Genomic DNA, 21,413 nt, shown 5'->3' on the forward strand with positions numbered 1-21,413 from the left:
TGCTATACTGCACCCTGACTGGCTCGTCTCTTCCTTGTGACCCTTCTATAAAGGGATGTTCAATTATCTACAGATGGGCTTTGGGTCTCCACTCCATGGGGTGGATTCAGCTGCTTGCAGCTAAGAACTTTGCAGTCAGCAGTTAAGAGCCTAACCACTAAGGATCCTTGAAGGATAGGTAGCCCTGAAAGAGCCTATATTCCTGCCCTTCAGAAGCTCCCAAACTTGTGGAAACTTCACTTCTAAGAAGTTACTTCCTAGAAATGAAAAGTCTTTCCTCTGTGGCCCCTCTCCCCCCAGGCTCCATCCTGGCCCACATCCAGAAGCGGAAACACTTCAATGAGCTCGAAGCCAGCCGAGTGGTACAGGATGTTGCTGCTGCCCTTGACTTTCTGCACACCAAAGGTGAGCCCCGATTTTGTCTTTGCCTCTGTGATTGAACTGAGCAGACCCGGCAAATGGCTTGATCCAGAAGTTGGAGCAGTTTGCAGGCAACTTGAGATTCAAAATTGCCCATTCATGAGGGTCCGGGGACAATCCAGGATGAGTCAGCATGTGCTTCTGGCTTGAAGGTTAGTAGATGGTGGTGCTCTAAACTAGGGCAGGGATACAGGAGGAAGCTGAATAATCTCATGTTGAGCAAGATGTGAATATACATGTGTATACAGATTATCTTTCTTTTTCCTGATGAAGAATGTCAAGCTTATGTTTAACATCACCATTCTGTTATAAATACAGGGTCCTCAGTGGTGTGGTGGGCTCTGCAATGAGCTGCTTCCCAAGGTCAGTGGTTCCATTTCATACGAGAAAGATGAGGCTGTCCCAGTAAAGATTTCACAACCCAGAAGGGCAGTTCTCTGTCTTTTAGGGTCACTATGACTCAGAATTGACTCGATGGCAGTAAGTTGGGTTTTTGTTGTTGTTCTTCTTTGTTTTGGCATTATACGTATTTTTGGAATAATTCTTGTATTTTTAGATGTATCATTTTGTCTTCAAAATTGGCATGAAAGTACAAACAGTTTTGTCTTTCTCATGATAAATAAAAAATGCTTTTTCTTGCAATGTGGCTCGTCTGAGATATCCGTTGAACGTCACAATGGTAACTAGCAGCTTGCTGTTGTTTTGAATTACATAACTTTGGTGGTACTGTTCGTAAGTCTTGGGCTACTAACCATAAGGTCGGTGATCCAAACCCACCATTCTCTCTGTGGGAGAGAGTTGCGTCTCTCTGCTCCCGTAAAGACTTATAGCCTCAGAAGCCTTTTATCAGGGTCCCTATCAGTTGAAATAACTTGAAATAGACTTTTTTTTTGGGGGGGGAGGGTGTTTGAATTTTACTTCAATTATACTTCAGTGTATCATCCCATTCCTTTTATAGTCAATTAAATTTCTTTGTAAATTAGGTGGGGTGTTTTTTTTAACATTTCCATAAGTATATGTGAATATTGCATCCATTTTTAAATTTGCTTAATTTTAAGCTAATTACAGTTTAATTCCCTGGATAAAGAGAATTCGGGCTTCACCTTTTTTTCTAGCTATGGGCTCTCTCAATAGTAATGCCTATCCCATAGAGCTGTGGTGAGAAGTAAGAAACGTGTTCATCGACAACTGCAAATATTATACAGCACTGACGTGCTAGGCACTAGTCTAAGCCTTTTCCATATATATTAAATTCATTTATGCAATAATGGATAGTTCCAAAAGGTTGTGGAAAATGAAATGAAAAGCTTTGGGGTTTTTCTGAAGCCCCTTCAGAGATCGAACATAAGGTGTCCGTCCCGTTAGTAGTTTGATCCCACCAGGAAGCTATACGGGAGAAAGACCTGGTGACCTGCTTCTGTAAAGATTCTTAGACTCAAACCTCACCGCCATCGAGCAGATTCTGACTCAGCGCAACCGTGTAAGACAGGACAAAACTGCCCCTGGGGTTTCTAACTCGATAACTCTTTACAGAAGTAAAAAAAGCCTCATCTTTCTCCTGAGGAGCGTCTAGTGGTTTTGAACTGCTGACCTTGCGGTTAGCAGCCCAGTGTATAACCACTACCCCACCTGGGCCCTGCCATAAAGAGTCAAGAAAACCTTGCAGGCATTCTATTCTACTGCCAGGGCGTCACTATGAGTCAGAATCAACAACCCAGGCCACCACCATAGATGAAACCTGATGCCTGGCACCGTAGTAGTTCCTCCTATAAACACTAGTTTCTCCACTTTCATCTGCCACTACCAGACAGAAGGCATTCTTATTCCAAATATTCATTCCCTTGGAACAAAGCCTTCTGTCTGGTGGGGAATGGGGCTTGGGTGGAGGAAGCAACTGTGTGGCCTCGGCTCCCTTTTCCTGGCTGCCACGCATGTTGGCCGCCATGTTGGTGAGGAGTGCATAGGCCATTGGTTGGCCTGCCAGTTTCCACATCCCACGTGGGGTGCCAGCCTCCCCTTGTGGCCAAGCACAACCTGGTGTGCGTGTGTGGGGAGGCTCCAGTTCATGATGTCCTCCATGGCTGAAAAGAGATCCCATCCTGACAGCGCCCATGCTGGGGGGCAGGACTTGCACCTGGGATGGAAATTCCGCAGCATGATGAATAGCAGTTGTTCTGTTTCTGAGAGCTGGGATGCATGTAGGTAACACCTGTCTGACAGAGATTTACAACTACTCCCCAAGCTGCCTCTGTAGATTGCAAAACTGGGTCACTCTTTTTACAAGATCCATACCTCAGAGGAGGGTAAAGGCGGTTTTGTATTATTTATTTATTTTTTTACAAGCATGCACTAAAGGGCATGGCGGCTGGTGGTGTCGTAGGAGTTCTGAAGTGCCTGTTAACATGTCGCTGGCCAGGCGCCCGAGCGCCTGGAAGTTGGAGGGGATGAAAAACGATTTCCAGCTGAACTTGGTTGTTTTCTAAATAACTTCACGCTGGGAAGATGAATTGGGCAAGAATGGGTCAGCCCTGAAACAAGTTCCATGCTTTTAAATACCGGCCACACTGCCGCTTAACCTTTGGGAAATGAAGCAGAGCGGCTGGATGGCTGGTGTGCTCACCCAGGCCGGCCCGTTACTACACAGCCTGGCTCTCGGCGCGCTCGGGCCAGGGGACAGTTGGGCCATTGCCACCCATTTGGAGAGTAAGGCTCCATGTGTGGCTCGTGATCCTTCTGTAGGAGCACTTGCTGTAATGGAAAATATCTTTCACTTTTAGTGCGGCGGGCCGCAGCCCCACTCAATTTGTGCAGCCTGGGCCCAGTTGCTCTGGGTTCTCATTCAATTAGGTGACTGATGAAGTTACTTAGCCTGCCCGGGCTCAGGTTTTTCATCCAGTGTAGTGCCTCAGGTGGGCTGAGCCCTCCCCACCCAGCGGGGAAGTGGAGACTGCCCCCGTTTTTCAGGGCAAGTTTCATTAACACAGCTTCGGCGTTTCCCAACTCTTCTTGTTCCCCCAGACTCCTCTGTACTGTCCAGGACTTCCGAGAGCAGCCACCAGGCTCTTGTTTGCCGGCCCGCTCTGCAGCGTCTGCACTGTGCTTTCTGCCCGAGGAAAGAGGAAAGAGGCTTCTGAGTCAACCTCTAGGACACGATGGCCCAACCCGTTGATTCGTCTTTGTCCCTGTCTTTGGTTAGACCAGGAGCCCTGGGAACATAGTGGTTACGAGTTTGGTTGCTAAGATCAGCAGTTTGAAACCACCAGCTGTTTGAAACCACCAGCTGCTTCAATGGAGAAAGATGAGGCTTTCTACTCCTATAAAGAGTTATAACAGTCTCAAAAACTCACAGGGGCAGTGCAAATGAGTTGGAATCAACTCAGGGGCAGCAAGTTTAATGTTGGGGGACTCTGGAATGATCCAAATGGGCTGCAGCAAAACCAGTGCCTACACTTTATCCTGGATTATGGGTTATAGTACAAGTTTTTAACTGTCAGGGACCCCTGAGTAATCCCCCCCCTTGAAGAGGGGGCAGTAGGCCAAATAAGCTTCATAGTCTATGACTTCAACTAGGGGTGAGGAACCTTTTTTCTTCTGCCAAGGGCCATTTGGATATGTATTGCATCATTCTCGGCCCATACAATATTATCACCTTAAAAATTAACCTGCTATATTTGGTCAAACATTTAATTGACGCACCCCTAGTGTGATGGCAGGAACTGCTTCTTTTTGGTGAGGCATGTGGTGTTAACTGGTATTGATGATTTCTTGGGCCTTACACAGTTCAAGGGCTGGATGCCCCCCACCCCGACTTTGGACAACAGCTTTCCCCAGAGGCTTCTTGGCCAGCTGAATAGCTTGTGAAGTGAGCTGCTATGTGCAAGCTCCTTCGAGAGAAAGCCTCATCTTTCTTCTGAGCAGTGGGTGGTGGGCTTGAACCTCCAACTCTGTCATTAGCACCCCAACCCCTAATCCCTGGTGGCGTGACCGCTCAGGAGAAAGGTGGAGCTTTCTACTCCAGGAAAGGTTGCTGTGAGCCGGAATGGACTAACCGCAGGGGATTTGATTTGGTTTCCAGGAGAGGCCTGGCAAAAAGGCTAGAGGGACTCCTGCTAAGAACCGCAGCCAGGCCGAGCAGTCCAGGCTCTGCTTCTGGCGGGGCTGTCTTGGCCACGCAGAGCAAGCAAGGAGCGCTCTCACAGCTTTGGGGAGATTTGTTAACTAACACTTGATCTCCTGAACATTCAAGGAGTCCCACTGGAGGAATCTTTTGTTTTTTGGGGTTTTTTTAATCGGCCACACACGAAGAAACAAGGTAGAGTGGTGCGGGACCCCTGAGAGGCTCTTAAGGCACTAATTATTTCTGCCTTGCAGTTCCCAGCACTGACTCTGCAGCACATTCTGCTCTGCTCTGCATTAGACGTGCTTCCTCTGGTTGTCACTGCGGCGCTGAAAGGCTAGCCAGTGACTGGGATTCATTTAGCCCTTCTTATCCCTGCCAGATTTCTAAAGCCCTGCTTCAAAAGAACTTGCAGAATCAACTGTGCTTTTGGTCTGTGTCTCTGGTTGCTTCTGCCTCCTGCAGCTCGTTAACTTTTTAATGTACCATAATTGGGAATTAATCTGCGAACAACAGCATTTGGAAAAAATTAATTGTGTGTGGAATGTTTGATAATTATGTGCATATGTTAACCATTTCTTTGCCCTTTGTCATTTCAGGCATTGCTCATCGTGATCTGAAGCCGGAAAATATATTGTGTGAGTCTCCAGAAAAGGTACTTACCTGGGCCCTGATTTGGGGACCTTACCAGTGGACAGATTGGGGGAAGCCCCCTTCCTTTCAGTGTGGATTGTTGTTGGCAGTCCTCTCGGCATCAGACACCAACTTGAGTCAGCCCTCCTTTCCAAGCTGGGTCATCCTTATCCCTTGGCCACTGTCATCAGTGTGAGTCACTGAAGCCTGTGTGTGAGTGCTGTGAGACCGGCCCAGAATCCATGTCTCCAATCCAACGTGCCCACCTTCACAGCGCTCGGCGTGAGCTGTCAACAGCAACTCCTCCTCAGAGGAAGCACAGTGCTGCCGAGATGAGGCCCTCTTACAGCATGGGTGCCAGATGACTTCCCCAACTGGCAAGATTAGCAAGTTCTCCAAAGGGGTTCCTACTTCCATTTTTATTTCCAAAGGTGGCCATTAAAATTTAAACATTCATGAGTGGTATTGAGCAAATGCAGCCTACTTTAAACTTTGCCCTAACTCAATCTACTTGTGCATGGAAATGCTCGATTTCCATAAGTGCCTATGAATTGGCCAAACCCTGTGTTTCTTCAGAGAGATTTAGGTATGATGCTTGGGTGAGCTGTGTCCATGCCTCCGTGTGCATAGACACTTGTGTGTGCATGAGAGAGCATGTCTTGAACTGGATTAATCTACGACTCAATAACTAAGGAATGGCTGCTAGCAAAAAGACTAGTCGGCTCGCCATTTACAAGTCTTCTGTGGGGAATAGTAATGTGTGAGTTCAAATAAGAAGCTTATGCGTTCCTATCCGTGGTTCCAGCACAGAGCTTTATAACTTATTACCAGTAATGATGTGGCTAGCATCTATTGAGTGCTTGCATTGTGCCAGATACTGTGATAGGTGCCTTGTTGCTTTCAGAATTTAGAAAATAATGAGGTAGATATTATTGTCCTCGCTTTATGGATGAGGAAACCAACCTGCTCAAAGCCACTCAGCTTTTGAATAGTAGAGCCTAGACCAGTGGTTCTCAACCTTCCTAGTGCCATGACCCTTTAATACACTTCTTCATGTAGTTATTATTTTCATTGCTACTTCATAACTGTCATTTTGCTACTGTTATGAATCATCATGTAAATATCTGATATGCGGATGTATTTTCTTTTTTTTTTTTTCTTGGAAGCCAGTGCCTTTTATTTACAAAGAGAGAGACAGTAACAATACAGGAGTCTGAAGGGAATCTGTTAGAGATGCAGGGAGAGGGGCGGGGAGGGTCCCAGCCTTGGCCTGGCTTCCCGCGGATGTATTTTCATTGTTGCAAATTGAACATAAGGCATAGTGATTAATCACAAAAAACAATATGTAATTATATACTGTGAAATATTTATTTCTAATTACAAATAAATGAAATTTTGTCTGGAAGCATGGTGTAGCATGGGTAACAGTCTTCATGCCGGGCACTCTTATGTGGGCATATCTGCATGTGGGCGGACCCCCCTGGAGATGGATAGAGGAGCCGTATCTCGGTTCCAAAGACCGTCAGAAATATGTGTTTTCCGATGGTCTCAGGCGGCCCCTGTGAAAGAGTCGTCGACCCCCAAAGAGATCTCGACCCACAGGTTGAGAACTGCTGGCCTAGACGAAAACGCAGGTAGCCTGACCCCAAAGCGGGCCCCCTCCCCTTTCCAGTGCTTCTGGTTTACAGTGTGCTTCATGTCCTGTATTTCATATCATCTCCATGGCGCAGCTCTGTTGCCCCTGTTGTATGATTGAAAGAATTAAGAAAAATTAAATAACAAAAGGGAAAGGAATTGAGACTCATCCAGGCTGCCCTAGCGGGTTCATGGCTGACCTGAGACTCACAGAACTAACCTTTTTTGTCCCCATAAGGACATTCGCTGTCATGCACACAATAGGCTGCTGCCTGGCCAGCCTCCAGCTGTGGTCCCATAGCCTCCAATTAAGGGGTGATTGGCTGCTATGTTGACCCCACCCGGGCTGGGGGTTTTCCAGGACACGGCATTCAGGCCTAAAACCAACAAAGTCCCAGGCAAGCAAACCAACATGAGTCTGTAATCCTATACCATCTGAGGTGGTCAGAGATTTCATTCTAAGGTCCCTGCTCTCCACTGAATGAGCTGCAGAGTCTGACTTTCAGGAATGCACATTGGCCTCTCTAGCTTCTGTGCTGTCATCTCCTGGCAAGTGTTTCATAGGTGGCTACTCGTTTTATATCAAGCTCACACCATCTACCACAGTAGAGTAGGAAAATGAGGAAAGACCAGAGGCCACGGTCAGGCAGTCAGTTTAAGCATGTGACTACGAGCTAAAAGGCTGGCTGGTCAACCCCACTCCAGAGGCACCTCTGAGGACAGGCCTGACAGTCCACTTCCAAAGGGTCACAGCCTTGAAAATGCTGAGGCACTCAGCACACACGAGGTCGCCTTGAGCCTCACGTGCTGCCGTCTGCTTGATGGCAACTAATGGCAGCAGCAGCAAAGAAGCTGGGGAAGAGGACACCTTGGCTAAGTCCTCGGTGATTCCCCTTTACCACAGGAGAGTAAGTTATACCAGATAGAAAAGGCTGGCCTTCAGCGGGACAGCCACACATACAACTGTGCCCCCCATTTCATCCTGTGGCCTCCTCATGCCCTTCGGGGTGTGATGTGTGTAATCTTTGCTCTTTTCCTTTGCAGGTGTCTCCAGTGAAAATCTGTGACTTTGACTTAGGCAGTGGAGTGAAACTCAACAACTCCTGCACCCCTATAACAACACCAGAGCTGACCACTCCAGTACGTATGGCCGGGCACTCTGCCACTCCCTCTTGGTGCTTGTACATCTGTAGTGTCCCCAGACCGGAAGCTGCAACGTCCAGGGCAGAGGTCTAGGAAGGAAGGGATAACTTAGCCTGTCTCACGTATTGCCTGCTGCCTGCATTTTTGACTAGCTCGCCCCTTTGTGTTGGGACGCCACAGCCCGTAGAGCCAGTCCTTAGCACTGGTGAAACTGGTACTTGAGCTTTCAGTTTGGGGCGGCCTTCTCTGTGAACAGAGGCAAAGACCAGATTCTGCAGCACAAACTGAGTTCTGAGTCAGACACTGGCTTTACCTTTCAGAGGGGCTGGGAGGGCACCTCTGTGGTCCCCTACCCACTGCTGATGTCATACACTACCTCCTTTGCCAATAAAGGACTCAGACCACCTTTCCGGCAGCGGAGCAGGAGTGTCTCACAATAATGGCGGGGCTCGGGGCCCTGTGTGGCAGCATTGCTGAGCTATGTTAGCTATTGTGTCTGACTTCACCTTTCACACCCAGATGCTGCTCTTGGGAGACACTTCCAAAGACATCTCTGTCCATACTCGATATACTGTAATTACTACGATGCTTTTGAGATTTACATGGTTCATAAGTGAATTTTTCTAATAACCCTGTTATCACACATTCATTTAAATATGCCTAAATGTGTCTTATTCCATGCAACCTTATTAAGAATGTTTCTTTATTAACTTCTAATACTCTAGGCTCCCTTGTTGTCTAAAGCATTTGCTCTAATTGCTGTTAACCAAAAAAAAATATCCTTTTTTCAATTACTGCCCTCCCACCAGACTCTCTGTGTGTGTGCTGGTGAAGCTGAAACAGTAGGGGGTGGTACTTGTTTCCGGCTGATCAGCAGTTTCTGCACCGGGATGGGAGGTGGGGGATCTTGGGTTCTGATATGCTTGGACAAAGGCCTGGCCTGTTGTATTTGCTCGAAGAGCTCTTCAAGCTGTGATAGTCTCTTGATTCTACACTCGTGCACTTTGCTCTGAGCCAGTCTGGCGGGACTTCACGAAGAACTCCTCGTGAAGTCTTGTGCATGGAGGGCGTGTTTATGGAGCCCTGGGGCAGGGAGAACTGCTTGCTCCTTATTGGGCAAGGGAATCTGCTGCCAGGTGAAGGGCCTGAAAGACAAGAAGGTGCCTGGGAACTGACAGCGTGAGTCGTGACGTAAGGGATTCTAGGATTCAGTTTCCAAATGTTCACTTGGCCCAGGGGTCCCATTGCATTCTGCTCTTTAACATCCTGTCTCCCTCTGACGCTGCATCTCTCTCCCACCCTGCCCCTCCTAGTGTGGCTCTGCCGAATACATGGCCCCCGAGGTGGTGGAGGTCTTCACGGATGAGGCCACTTTTTACGACAAGCGCTGTGACCTGTGGAGCCTGGGCGTGGTCCTCTACATCATGCTGAGCGGCTACCCACCCTTTGTGGGTCACTGCGGCGCCGACTGCGGCTGGGACCGGGGAGAGGTCTGCAGATTGTGCCAGGTGAGCCCAGACCCGGGTTCACTCAGGCACATGGTGGTTAGGACACCAAGCTTGACTGGGCATGGAGCTGTCCCTGATCCACTGTCCTGGTCCTCTCCTGTCCAGGGGCAGTGATTCCAAGGTGGGAAAAGAGGAGAGTAAGAACCTGGGATTGGAGGCCCACACTAAAGGCCCTGAGGTATGGGGAGAGTTCTACCCAGCCCCCTTCCGCCCTCTGCCGAGCACACTACGTGCACCAGCCTCCCCACTGCATCTCACCAGAGCACAGGACAACCTGGTCTGCCACCAGCACTCATGGCACTCACCTTTCTGGACTTCTGTTCCCTCATCTTCCAAAAGGGGTAATGGTACAGTGCTGTCAACCTCTGAGGGAGAGCAGGGTGGAAGTCCAGTCGGAGCAGAGAGAGAGAGTCCTGCCATTCTAGCTGCAGGCCTGAGACCGTTTCTCTACTGGAAACCCTGTCCACTGTCCACTTGTCAGAACCAGACATGTCGCCCACTTGGATAAGCTCCTTCTGTTTTCTGAGTGCACTGAAGACAGAGAAAACATGTCCAAGCTATGTAATTGTGGAGAGGGTGCCAGGCTTGGGTGAGACTTCGCTCCTTCCACTAGCCACTCACTGTCACCCCAGCAAGACCCTTCCCTCTCCTTGAGGAAAGGGGATAAAAGTCAACAGGACAGAGCCACAGTTCTGTGTATTTCAGCAAGTGTTCACTGAGTGCTGGTGCCAGGCCAGGCCAGACCAGGGGTTGGTTGGGCTGCCAGGGCCCGGGAGACATGGTCTCTGCCCTCAGGGGACTCCTGAGCTTGTGGGGGGCTTCTCAGCCTCCACACTGAACAGTTAAGGCTGGTGATTCTTCACCATTGGAGGAACTGTCCTGTGCCGTGTAGGGTGTTTAACGGCATCAGCATCCATGGCATCTACCCAGCCAAAAGCATCCTCAGACCCTGCCACATGTCCCCAAGGAGACCCACGGGTTTCGTGGGTGAGGACGATGTATGAACTGGTGATGTCGGTAGAGACAAGCTGCCCTCAGCCATGCTGAGTCAGGAGAAGGTGTTCGAGAAGGTGGTACCTGAGCTGAGTCTTAAAGGATGGCCCCAGGGAGTCCCCTGGGAGGTGCAAAATATGAAACCCCGGACTAGGTTCTAACCCCCCAGATACGCCTCAGGTAGCCGGCCTAGCACTGAGAGCCCTCTGGGGAAGTTCTAGTCTGCACACATGGGGTGCTCCTGAGTCAGAACCAACTTGACAGCAACTAACAACAGTGCAAGCTCCCCAGCCCCCACCCCAGCACCAAGAAATACAAGTGGAAGGAGCAGCATGAGCAGACGGGGTTCAGAACCAGCTGCACCTGTGCCAAGAGGAGGTAGGGAAGTGTGAGGCTGGAGAGGCTGCAGGAGCCAGTTCACGGGGGCCCTGTTTGAAGGGCCAAGGGATTGGCCTTTGTTCTCTAGGTGAGACTCCCCACTCGTCACCTACTTGACACCCCACCCCACCCCACCCCCGGCCAGCCAAAAGCTGTGATGCTTCCACCATGGCTACCCCGAGGTCAGTTGGCCCAGGGTGGGCAGGCTGGCGCCAAGCACATGCTGTCCACCCCCTGGGCACTGCAGCCTCAGAGGACTCTTCTTTCCCTAGAACAAGCTGTTTGAGAGCATCCAGGAGGGCAAGTACGAGTTCCCTGACAAGGACTGGGCGCACATCTCCAGTGAGGCCAAGGACCTCATCTCCAAGCTCCTGGTTCGCGATGCCAAGCAGAGACTCAGTGCCGCCCAGGTTCTGCAGCACCCATGGGTGCAGGGGGTGAGTGGCTCCAGGAATGGGTGGCATTGTACCACTCAGGCCTGCAGCGTGACCATGAGGAAGCTCTCACAGCAGCAGCGCCTGGGCACTACCCAGCTGGCTGATCTGCATTTACCCATGCAGAGTAAATGGACTCATGCCTTAGTCCCAGGAGGAGCCCCCTTCTCAGGTCTTAGGTTGGCAGAGAGCTCTGGGGGGTTGGTGTGCACATTCTCACTAATGGCAGAGACAGGCATCACAGGAGGCAGTCTGGCATTGCTGTTTGGGGCCTGTACTACTCACCCTCTATACAGAAATCTCATTAGCTGAGAGCACCCAGAAGCAATGCTGTGCTGCCCTGGGGACAATGAGTTCTCCTCGGGGCTCTGGGTGTCTGGGTGCAGCTAACCTGAAAGGCACGTGGTGGCGCTTTCCCTCAGGTTAAGTACCATATGTACTCGTGTTATAAGCTGAGTTTTTTCAGCATATTTGTTATGCAGTTTTTGTGGCAAAATTAGGTGCCTCCGCTGACATTCAGGTCAGTTTGTACTCAAGTATATATGGTATCCAGACTTCAGTAGAATCATTCTTTCAATCCTCCTTTCTTAGTCAAGATGTCTACATTCGGCCCCTCATGAGCCCAGGCCTACCTGGGAGTGACTGTGTCCTTGCTCTGCTGGGTCCTAGCCAGCCACCATGACCCTGTTGGTGGAAGGAGGCAGGAATGGCCAAACCCCTGTGGCAGACAAGGACTTGATCCAAAGCCCAGTCTCTAAGTCACTCTTTCCCAGCGCCCGAGTGTTCCTTCCTTCCCTGAGCACACGGCAGGTGCCCGGTGCTGGAAATACAGGGGTGTAAGAACCATTTCTTGTCTTCATGTGCTCGTGGGGAGCGGCAGATGGGTGGTGAGGGCAGAGGATGACAGGATAGTGTGATGAATGCTTCTACAAAATGCTAGGTGCACAAGCAAGGGTCAGGAAGCTGAAGTGGCCCCTGAGCTGGGTCTTGGAGGAAGATCAGGACTTTGCCAGGAAGACGAGAAGGGGGCTTTCCGTTCCGGGGAGCCGCACTGAGGCCTGTGACTTCAGCTCGTGCCTCTCTTACTCTCTCCTTGGAAGGTCTGACCCTGCAGGCAAGCACGGCCAGTCCCTGTACTGGCCTGAGAGCCTGTGGCAGCCACCCCACGCTGTGCTGGCATGGGCAGGGGCAGCTCTTGGAAGGAGAGAGCAGCACTTACCCACGCATCTGTCCTTCCCCTTCTAGCAAGCTCCAGAAAGGGGAATCCCCACGCCGCAAGTGCTCCAGAGGTAAATGGTGCAGCCACGCCCACGCCCACCACCCTTCTCTCCGGCTCCAGCTTTCCTAGAGCTCTCAGATGGCAGGTGGGCCGGGGCCCATCCCAAGACGCAGATACCATCCTCTTCAGGGGACTTTTGGTCCTGCCACCCCCATACCCACTGTGTCTCCCCGCCTCCCTCTCTTCTTTCACCACAGGGCGGCTGACCCTCTTCCCCCATACTCCAACACCTTTCCAGCCCCTCTTACACTGCTTGCAAGTGAAATCATTGTTTTGAATGTCCACTTAATCTACAAAACCTACCTGTAACTGGAAATCACCATTTATAGTCCAAAGAAAAAGACTTTGTTATTGTCTGGTGCCACTTAGTCAATTCCGACTCAGAACAGCCCTGCGTAGAACAGAACAGAACAAGTCCCTGGTCCTGCCCCCTCCTCACAATCTCACTCTTTTTTCACTGGTCCTCCACCAACATGATGGCGAAGTCATGCCGTAGGACACTCACCAAGGCCGTGGGACACTCACACCTTGTTCCCCTCCTGCTTCCACGGATTGGCAAAAGGAGCAGGTGTCGGGACCAATGGGCACACAAGTGAGCGCGTGTGCGTGCACACACACAGAGTAATAGGAATGACCACCAAGTGTCAATTTTTTTTTTTACTGATTTGTAATTAACATGTCCTATAATTCAGTGGTTCAGTCATAGCAAGAAGGGCTGTGCAGTCATTATTACAATCAATTTTTGTAGCTTTTTTCTCTTACACATTGATGTTGATTCTCCTGTTCCCCCACCCTCCTCCATGTCCCCTGGTAATCATCAATCCCGTTATTATCTTCATATTTCCATCCATCCAGTTTCCCTATACAGATAACTATAGAAGACTAGGTCCTACACCCTCCTGCTACGGACTTGTCATGTATTATATCCATGACTGGCATGATGAATCTCAAAGAGAGGTACTCACTCCCATGACCCCCATTTTATAGATGGGAGAGCCAGAACTTGTCCAAAGCCACACACTAGCCTATGGAGCTGGGCTCTGGACCCAAATCTGTTGACTGCCGAGCCTTTTAAACAGCTGACTAGTGCTCCTCAGAGCACCACCCTCTTTGAGCAGCCAGGGCTAAAGCATTGCCGGGACCAATGGCATGGCCCCTTTGGGAGTCACACAGAGGTCTGTCTGGCATCTTTACAGTCTCACCTGCTCTTGGCCAGCTTGGATTGCTACCTGACTCTATCTCACTGCCTCCAGGCACCCAAGGCTAGTCTCAGATCCAAACCCAAGGAGATCTACTCGGCAAACCCAAAGTGCCTATTACGTGCTAGCCATGGGCTGGGTTCTGGGGACACAGGCCGAAGAGGCACAGCCCTGCTCTCAGCGCTCCTGCCCTGGTGGGGAGAGCCAGCTTCATGACAAGTCTCATCTGCTGTGTGCAGAGTTGTGGGGGCTGAGAGGAGGGGCACCTGAACCGAAGGCGGCATTTGCCCCAACTGTCCCGCTCAGGACTGCTCTTGAGGCTGAGAGGTCATTCCCAGAGGAGCCACGGTACTTTGAGAGTTGCCCACCCTCTCCAGGAGACCCTGGTTGGAGTCTCGAGTCTGCAGTGCCCAACGGGACTGTCCAGGAGCCCTGGCCGCCCACTGAGCCTGCCTCCCTGCCCGCCCACCCTCCCTCCCTCCCTCCCTCCCTCCCTCCCTCCTGCAGGAACAGCAGCACCATGGACCTGACGCTGTTCGCCGCTGAGGCCATCGCCCTGAACCGCCAGCTGTCCCAGCACGAGGAGACCGAGAGCCAGCTGACCGGAGAGTCCCAGGCCTTGGCTGAGGGCGTCTGCTCCATGAAGCTGTCCCCTCCCTCCAAGTCACGCCTGGCCCGCCGGCGGGCCTTGGCTCAGGCAGGCCGCAGTGCAGACGAGGAGCCATGCCCAGCACCCTGACCTACCCAGTCACCCCCTCGTAGGCCCTAGCTCAACCTCAGTGTCACCCCGGAAGGCTGTGGGGTCAGTCTGCAGAGCAGGTGGGGAGACCTGCTGGGTACCCCCACTCAGGCCTTCCCCTCCACAAATGTCCTCAGTCCCCTCCTAGCCCTTGCAGTCCCCCAGGATCCAGCTCAGAAAAAAAGCTTTTTTCCAAAGGGGTTGTCATTGAAAAGGAAAGCAATCACTTGTCACTTTGCATAATCGCCGATGGCAGTGGGGACATCTCTGCCTGGCTCTTGCCCACCTGCTCACTGCCTGCAGAATCAGCATGCTCTGTCTGCAGCAACCAGGCCTCAGCCTTGGGGAGCCAGCTTTGAGAAGTGTCCGCTGACAGTGGCTGCCGGCGTGTGCCTCTTCCTCCCTGGCAGTCCCTCCCACCGTCCTCTGGACAGACACTCATCCTGTCCTGTTTGCCCGTCCTCTCCCTTGACTGAGCAGAGCCACCCCCCAACCCCCCATGTCAGGGGAAGGACAGGGCACCAATGGTATCCAAAGCCCGAGCAGTCTTCCATCCCACGGCACAGAGAAGCACATAATCGTTCTTTGCCGTGACCGAAACGTGTCCCCCATTTATCATCCTCTTCCTGGGTTGTGATTGCTGCTAAAGTCAGTATTATTCCATTTTCTAGGGGGAGGGGCATTGAAAAAAGCCAGGCTCTTGCAGCAAAGATGGGACTTTAAATTCCCACGCCAAGCCCGCGGACTCTGCCAGTGTGTGATGACTTTTTCTTCCCTGAATGTCCATGCATTTGGGTTTTAATCTGCTTTTCCTTATTATCCTGATTTTAAGTTATTACTGTTGTCAGCTACTGCGAGGCAGTCTCAGGGTTGGCAGCCGCGGCAGAGCCCCCTTGGGTATGGTGCAGAGGTGGCAGGGCTGGGCCGTGCCATGCCACTGCAGGCCTGATGGGGAGCCAGGTGAAAGGCCAGCTGGCTGGAATTGGAGGCGGCCTGCCACCCTGTCCTAAACACTGCAGTGGCTGTTGCCGGCGACCGTGAAGGTCCAGCCACCGTCAGATAAGCCGAGCTATTGAGTTACACAAACTAGGTTTGCACATTTATACTCACCCCATACAGTGATACGATTATACATCCACTGCGCGTGTTTTAATAAAACTTTCCATTTTAACCGTGGTGGCCTTTTCTTCATCTTCGTCTTGAGAAAGAGACAGGCCTGGACTGAGTCCAGCTAGGTGGGAGAAGGGGCCCTTGTCAGGACCTCTAACGATAGCATCTCATTTGAACCACAAACAGCAAAGGAAAGAATTAGCGTTTGCCTTGCTTTTTAAGTGAGGAAATTCAATTCATCCAACATTGGTCATGAACCTGCTCTGCTCCCCGAATCAGAAACAGCCCTGGCTTTTCAGGATCTCCCACCTCAAGTGGAAGAGGGGTGGTGGCAACATGGAAGTGGGCGTTAGTAGATGTATCATGCACCCGCAATGGGAACCAGGTGCCTCTGTCAACAAGCATTACTGGGCCTCGATTGAAGGAGGACTTGTATGCCCAGGAGTCTGCATGGCTACCAGGGTGAGCAAGGTACCACGTCCACAGCCCATGCGCATCCTGAAAAGTGTTCACAGATACCGTTCCGTGTCATCCTCGGGACCAGGTTTGGAGAAGGGCAGGCTGGGACGAATCACTATCTTTTCCCAGGAAGAGGGCAAGAGTAGGTCAGAGTGGCAGGGTGCTGACTGGGTGCCGCTGGCAGCTTTTCTCCCTGTGGAGAGCACAGAGGCAGATGGAGTTAGAGGCTCTTCAGCGCGGAGGCAAGTGAGGACCAGGTTACCGACTGCCTTTTACTGGAATGCCTCCCCACGGAGGAGAACATGCCCTGAGTTGGCAGTCTGGGTTTTGCCCACATAGCAGCCCCAGCCCGATCGGTTCTGTCTGAGTTGGTTCCACAGCAATGTGATGTCCAAGGGGCTTCCTGGACCAAGCTCTGACCCCTCAATCCTGGCCTATGCCCTCTCCTGCCTGAAGCTGTAGCCCTGCCTCATGCCCCCTTGCCTTTGCTCAAACAAGGGGCCTCCCGCCCCTCCACTTACCCTAGTCCACCTGGCCCAAAACCCGTTTCATCCTTCATGGCTCTGCGTTGATTTTATTTGGGGGCAGCTGTATTGTGCACTTCCTACGGAACAGGCACTTCCTCAGAAGCTGACAGACATCATTCTCATCGCGTTCCATTATTTTTCACCCCTTGACACGAGAAAGATCAAACCAAAACTGAACTCACTGCCATCGGGTCAATTCCAACTCGTAACGACCCAAAAGACAGGAGAGAACTGGCCCTGTGGGTTTCTGAGACGCTAACTCTTTACAGGAGCAGACAGCCTCATTTTTCTCCCACAGAGCGGTTGGTGATTTCAAGCTGCTGACATTGCAGTTAGCAGCCCAACACATTACCACTACACCACCAGGGCTCCTAGAGAAAGGGAAATGGGGGAGGGGGAAGTCAGAGGAACTTGCCCGTGGCAGTGCAGCTAGGAGTGGTGGAACTGGCATTCCTGACCAAGCCTGAGTGTACCCAGAGCCACACCACCTGAGTTCAAATCCCAGTTCCACTTCTTAGGGTTGACTGCCATGTCTGTGAGTTTTGGACAAGTCCATTTCTGAGGGCCTTGCTTGTAAGTTGGACTGACACGGTGCTATTGTGGAAGGTAAGAATTCATGTTAAGTGTTTAGAGCGGTTCCAGACACACACAGTGACTGCGCAGTCACTAGTAGCTACTGTAATTTGGTATTTTTAGTGTCGCCGGGGAAGAATGGTTTAACCTATATCCCATTGATGGAGACAAAGGCCCCTTTCTTTGGCTCCGAGAACCCTCTACAAAAGCACTGAAGACATGTTGTGGAAGTGGGTCTGTGGCTTTCCAGATAGGCCACTGGCCTCTGTGGGGTCCTCCCTTGACTGCTGCCCTGGCCAGAGACCTTGTCCTAGAGAGGCAGCTGTGGAGCCAGGAGTAGAACCTGAACTTAGGATCCTCTCAGACACCCTGGTTCTAGTCCTGCCTCTGCCACTATGTGTCCTTGGGACATCCCTTGCCCTTTCTGACACTAGGGTGTTTGCCTGGCTCTGCTGGGGAGGGGCACTTGTGGCAGACACTGGCACCTCAGAACTCCTTCCAGACATGCACCTAAAGGACAGAAGCCAGCACCCCAGCTCTAGAGCTGACTCCACCTGGGCCTCAGGAGAGAGCTGGTCCCAGCCAGCTAGATGTCTCAGACCTTGTGTTTCAGAATCCAGTGAGTGCCGGCCCTGGTCCAACCAGACCCTGAGGCTGCCCATCTGCATCCCGTCTCTCTGCCCCCAGATGTCCGCTGGCCTGAACTCTGGGCCCTCCTCCCCACCCTGACTGACTGCCAGCCCCCTGCCCCAGCTCCAAGACCAGCAAGGCCAAGGTCCTGCTGCTGCTCCAGCTGCTTGAGGTCTGGAGGGGCCCCGAGCAGCAAGTCCCCCCAAGGCTAGCCCTCCTGTTACTATGGTAGCAGTTGCCTTGGAAGCCGCTTCCCTGACTTCAGCTTCCAAAGGGTTCAGGAAAGCTGCTCGTCCCCCAGGGGATTGGTGAATTAATCATGCTCTTTTCCAGAGTTCTCAGCCCTCAGGGAAAATAAACTAAAGCAGGCTGGGGCCTTTCCTCCCCCTCCCCCACACCTCCTCACTGCTTTTGGACTTGGCGTCTGAGAAGGAAAGAGCTGGAGACCCAGAGACGTGATCTGGTGGAACTCAGCCACGCGCCCTTGACCTGCCAACACCCTGAGCAAGCCCCACACTCAGTCCTGAGGTGTCCAGGAGCTTGTGAGGGGTGGGGAGTGGAGGGGGTGCTCGGGCTCTAGCACGATGGGCTCCATCTCAGGGTGCCCACAGACACTCGCCTATTATAATAAACCCATCACCCAAGGACAGTTTCTTTTTCCTAGCTGGTAAAGCTCAACTCCCTGCTCAGGAAGGAACTGGTACATCTCCCCTCCATGTGGGAAGTCACCAAGGGGCAATGGGCCCAGAGTTTCAGACTTGCCTGACTCTTTCAAGACAATGTCTCCCTCTCTTGGTGGGGTTGCTGCCGGCCGGTTCCTCACACTTCAAGACAAGGGGGAGATGCAGAGTACTTCCAGGTGGGCAGGGGCTTGGGAAGCCTAGGTTCCATCCAGGACTCCAGCAAACTCCCCACCTCACCTGTCTGACTTCCCCATCTGTCCTGAAGGAGCTGTGCCCCTGTGGGTCTAAGAAGTTACAACCCTTCGTAGCTTGTGTGACTCCTCCCTGACTCAGGGCTTGGGGGGATTTGCAGTGTCAAAGCAAAACCCTAATAGAGACTGTTATCACTTGTTTTTTGGAAGTCACTGTGTGCTTCCAGAATCCCTGTGGGCATCCCCAAATCCAGCCTCTGCCCCCCATCCCCCCCAGATGAAGAAAGTGGGGTGTAATGCAGTAGTAGGCTAGCCCAAGCCCACAGTGTGTAGGTGGTGGAATGAGAATTGGAATTGCTGGCGACATGGTGTAGAGGCGCCTGTCTTGCCGCTGGTGTGTGGGAGCAGCTTGCAGCTGTAAATGTTGAAAGGTGGCCAGTCAGGTCCAGAGTTTTACAAACACTCCAGGGTGGGTGAAGGGGATTCAGATTCCCAGAGTTGGACATCTTGGGATCATGTTTTCATGGACAATTATTTTGGCTGCTCCTTCTGAAACTAGTCAGCAGGGGATCAATTACGTACGGCAGAGACATGGGCTGTCATTTGATGCCTAATTAGAGGAATAATCAGACCTCGCTTCTGGCAGGAGGCATGGGGGGGTGGACGTTGGCAGCTGGGACGGTGGCTACAAAGTGCCCAGGCACATTGGCCCAAGGGCCTGCTTGTGCTCTGCAGCCACCCATCCTCCCATCTAGGGATACCTTCTGGGTTTGCCCCTGCCCTCCCCCAGGCCTCTCCCCAACTTCCTGGTGGTGCTATCCCTCAGCTAAAGCTCAACTCGGTAACCCTGGCTTGCTTACACCCCACCATATCCAAGGAAGGTGTCTTGTTGGAGATAAAGGCTCCTCTCTCCTCTTTGCTGACCAGAGGTGGTAGTGCAGGTGTCAACCTCCCCCAGCGCTGTCCTTGTGCCTAGAAGCCCAACTATGGGCCCTTCTGGTCCTGCCCAGCAGTGACATCCTACGGAACTGACAGGCCTCCTCTGGCACTCCCTCAAGGCACAGACTGTCTACAGGAGAGGCAGAGACAACAGGGATGGTGTGGGCCCTTCAGAGCGGGCCTGGCAGTAGTGACAGCAGCCCCCTGCTAGGGTGATCCTGGAGGCTTCTCAGAACTGGGGCTGGCCAAGTAAGGCCCTGGGGATGAGGAAGCGGGCTCCAGGGTGTAGGAGCCAAGCAGCATCTCAAAGCAGGCAGGGCAACAGAGGGTAAGGGGCTAGGGGAGGCAGCTTGGAGGGTCGTGGTAGCAAGAATGATTTGACACCCTGGTGGCTTCGTGGGTACTTGTTGGGTAACCCTCGTGAGTAGTACCAGCTGCTCCAAGGGAGAGAGATGAGTCACAGGCTCGGAAACCCACAGGAGCAATCCCACCCTGTCCCATAGGGCTGCTAGGACTTCAGTCAGAATTGACTCAATGGCAGTGAATCTGGTTTGGGGTTTTGGGTGTCAGACCGAAGGCATGATGGGGAGCCAGGAAGAGACCAGTGGGGTCAATGCGTGGGCTCGGGGTAGGGGTCTTTGTGAACTCTACCCAGGTTCAGGACTAGGGCCAAGATCATATTCTGGGATTGGGGGAACCTCTTCCATTAAGGGCTGGAGCATACAGCTAATGGCCCATGCTGGGACGAGGGCGGGGCCAGGGCTCAGGGCAGGTTGGGTTGGGTTACCGCTGTGTAGCCTGCAAATAGGTCAGATGGGCTGGGTGAAAGGTACTTGCTCCACGAGACCAAGAGTTTCCTGCTCCCAGTCCCCCGACACCCACCCTGCCAACTCTCCTTCCCAACCCGACCGGCACGAGTTTGCTTCCTATCTCAAGACCACCCCAACCACTGCACTTCCCTGTCAGCCCCTAGCCAGGGATGGCAGGGTGGGGATGGGGGACACCACAAGCGATATTGGTCCCTTGAGATTAAGTCTCAAGCCTGCCTGGCAGCCCAGAGGTTGATGGGCTGGTAGAATGGGGTGGAGGCTTGGGTAGAGAGTGGGCTATCATTTTCTCATATCAGAGTCTCCAAGGATAGGCCCAGGTGTACCTTCAGGTCAAAGGTCAGAGCCTGTGCCCCAAAAGTGCCTCCCACACCCCTGGCCTCTGGACCCCAGGTAAGCCATCCTGGCCCATCAGAAACCAGAGGTGCATTCTGGGCTGGCTGCCCCAGGGGGCCTCCAGGACCCAAGCTTCGACTCACATTGCAGCCTCATGAATAACTCAGCAGCTCCCTGCTGTACCTCTCTGGACCAGCACCCCCCAACTCCACCCCTCCCATCTCAGGGCTTTAAATTTTAATCAGCTAAGGCTCTGTGGCAACCATGCAGGCATTGGGGAGCAGAGGCTCTCCTGGGAAGAGGTTGCCAGAGGAGGACCCCGTAGGGCAGGCCTAGAACTTTGGGAGCCATGACAGGAATGTGGCCAGGCAGGAGCCCTGACAGTGACCTCCAGCTTGAGAGGCCTTTTGGGGGAAGAGGGATTGTAAGTAACCTGGGGTCACCAGGGAGAGACCAGGTCAGGGGCTGGGGGTCCTAGGAGAGTGGTAGGGTAGGGTTGCAAAGTATTCCAAGGCTTGCCATCCAGAACCTTACTGCCCAGAAACCCCCACCGTGAAGGTGAAGCAGCAACAAAGGGACGTCCACGAGGACAGTGACCTCCTCCGGGACTTGCCGGAGGCAGAGCCCGCTGGCGGCAGGCCGTGTCCTGAGCAGGTTTGC

At 52.3% G+C, this 21,413-nt stretch overlaps 1 protein-coding gene across 6 annotated transcripts in view; it reads left to right on the forward strand.

The window, feature by feature from the left end:
• MKNK1 (MAPK interacting serine/threonine kinase 1) overlaps positions 1-15,649 on the forward strand; it is a 51,337-nt gene extending 35,688 nt beyond the window's left edge. For 5 of the 6 annotated variants that reach the window (XM_045291841.1, XM_045291838.1, XM_045291840.1 and 2 more), the window contains 7 exons: positions 301-405; positions 5,137-5,192; positions 7,850-7,945; positions 9,262-9,456; positions 11,100-11,264; positions 12,507-12,550; positions 14,247-15,649. In XM_045291841.1, the coding sequence (XP_045147776.1) occupies positions 301-405; positions 5,137-5,192; positions 7,850-7,945; positions 9,262-9,456; positions 11,100-11,264; positions 12,507-12,550; positions 14,247-14,478 (893 nt within the window). In that variant the 3' untranslated portion in view covers positions 14,479-15,649. The remainder of the gene's footprint in view (positions 1-300; positions 406-5,136; positions 5,193-7,849; positions 7,946-9,261; positions 9,457-11,099; positions 11,265-12,506; positions 12,551-14,246) is intronic. The other variant, XM_045291843.1, reaches the window with a different exon arrangement.
• The last annotated feature ends 5,764 nt before the right edge of the window (positions 15,650-21,413 follow it).

Source organism: Echinops telfairi, unplaced genomic scaffold (assembly GCF_000313985.2).
Source record: "Echinops telfairi isolate 266 unplaced genomic scaffold, ASM31398v2 ScPeMD7_443;HRSCAF=831, whole genome shotgun sequence".
In the NCBI taxonomy this organism is placed as follows: domain Eukaryota; kingdom Metazoa; phylum Chordata; class Mammalia; order Afrosoricida; family Tenrecidae; genus Echinops; species Echinops telfairi.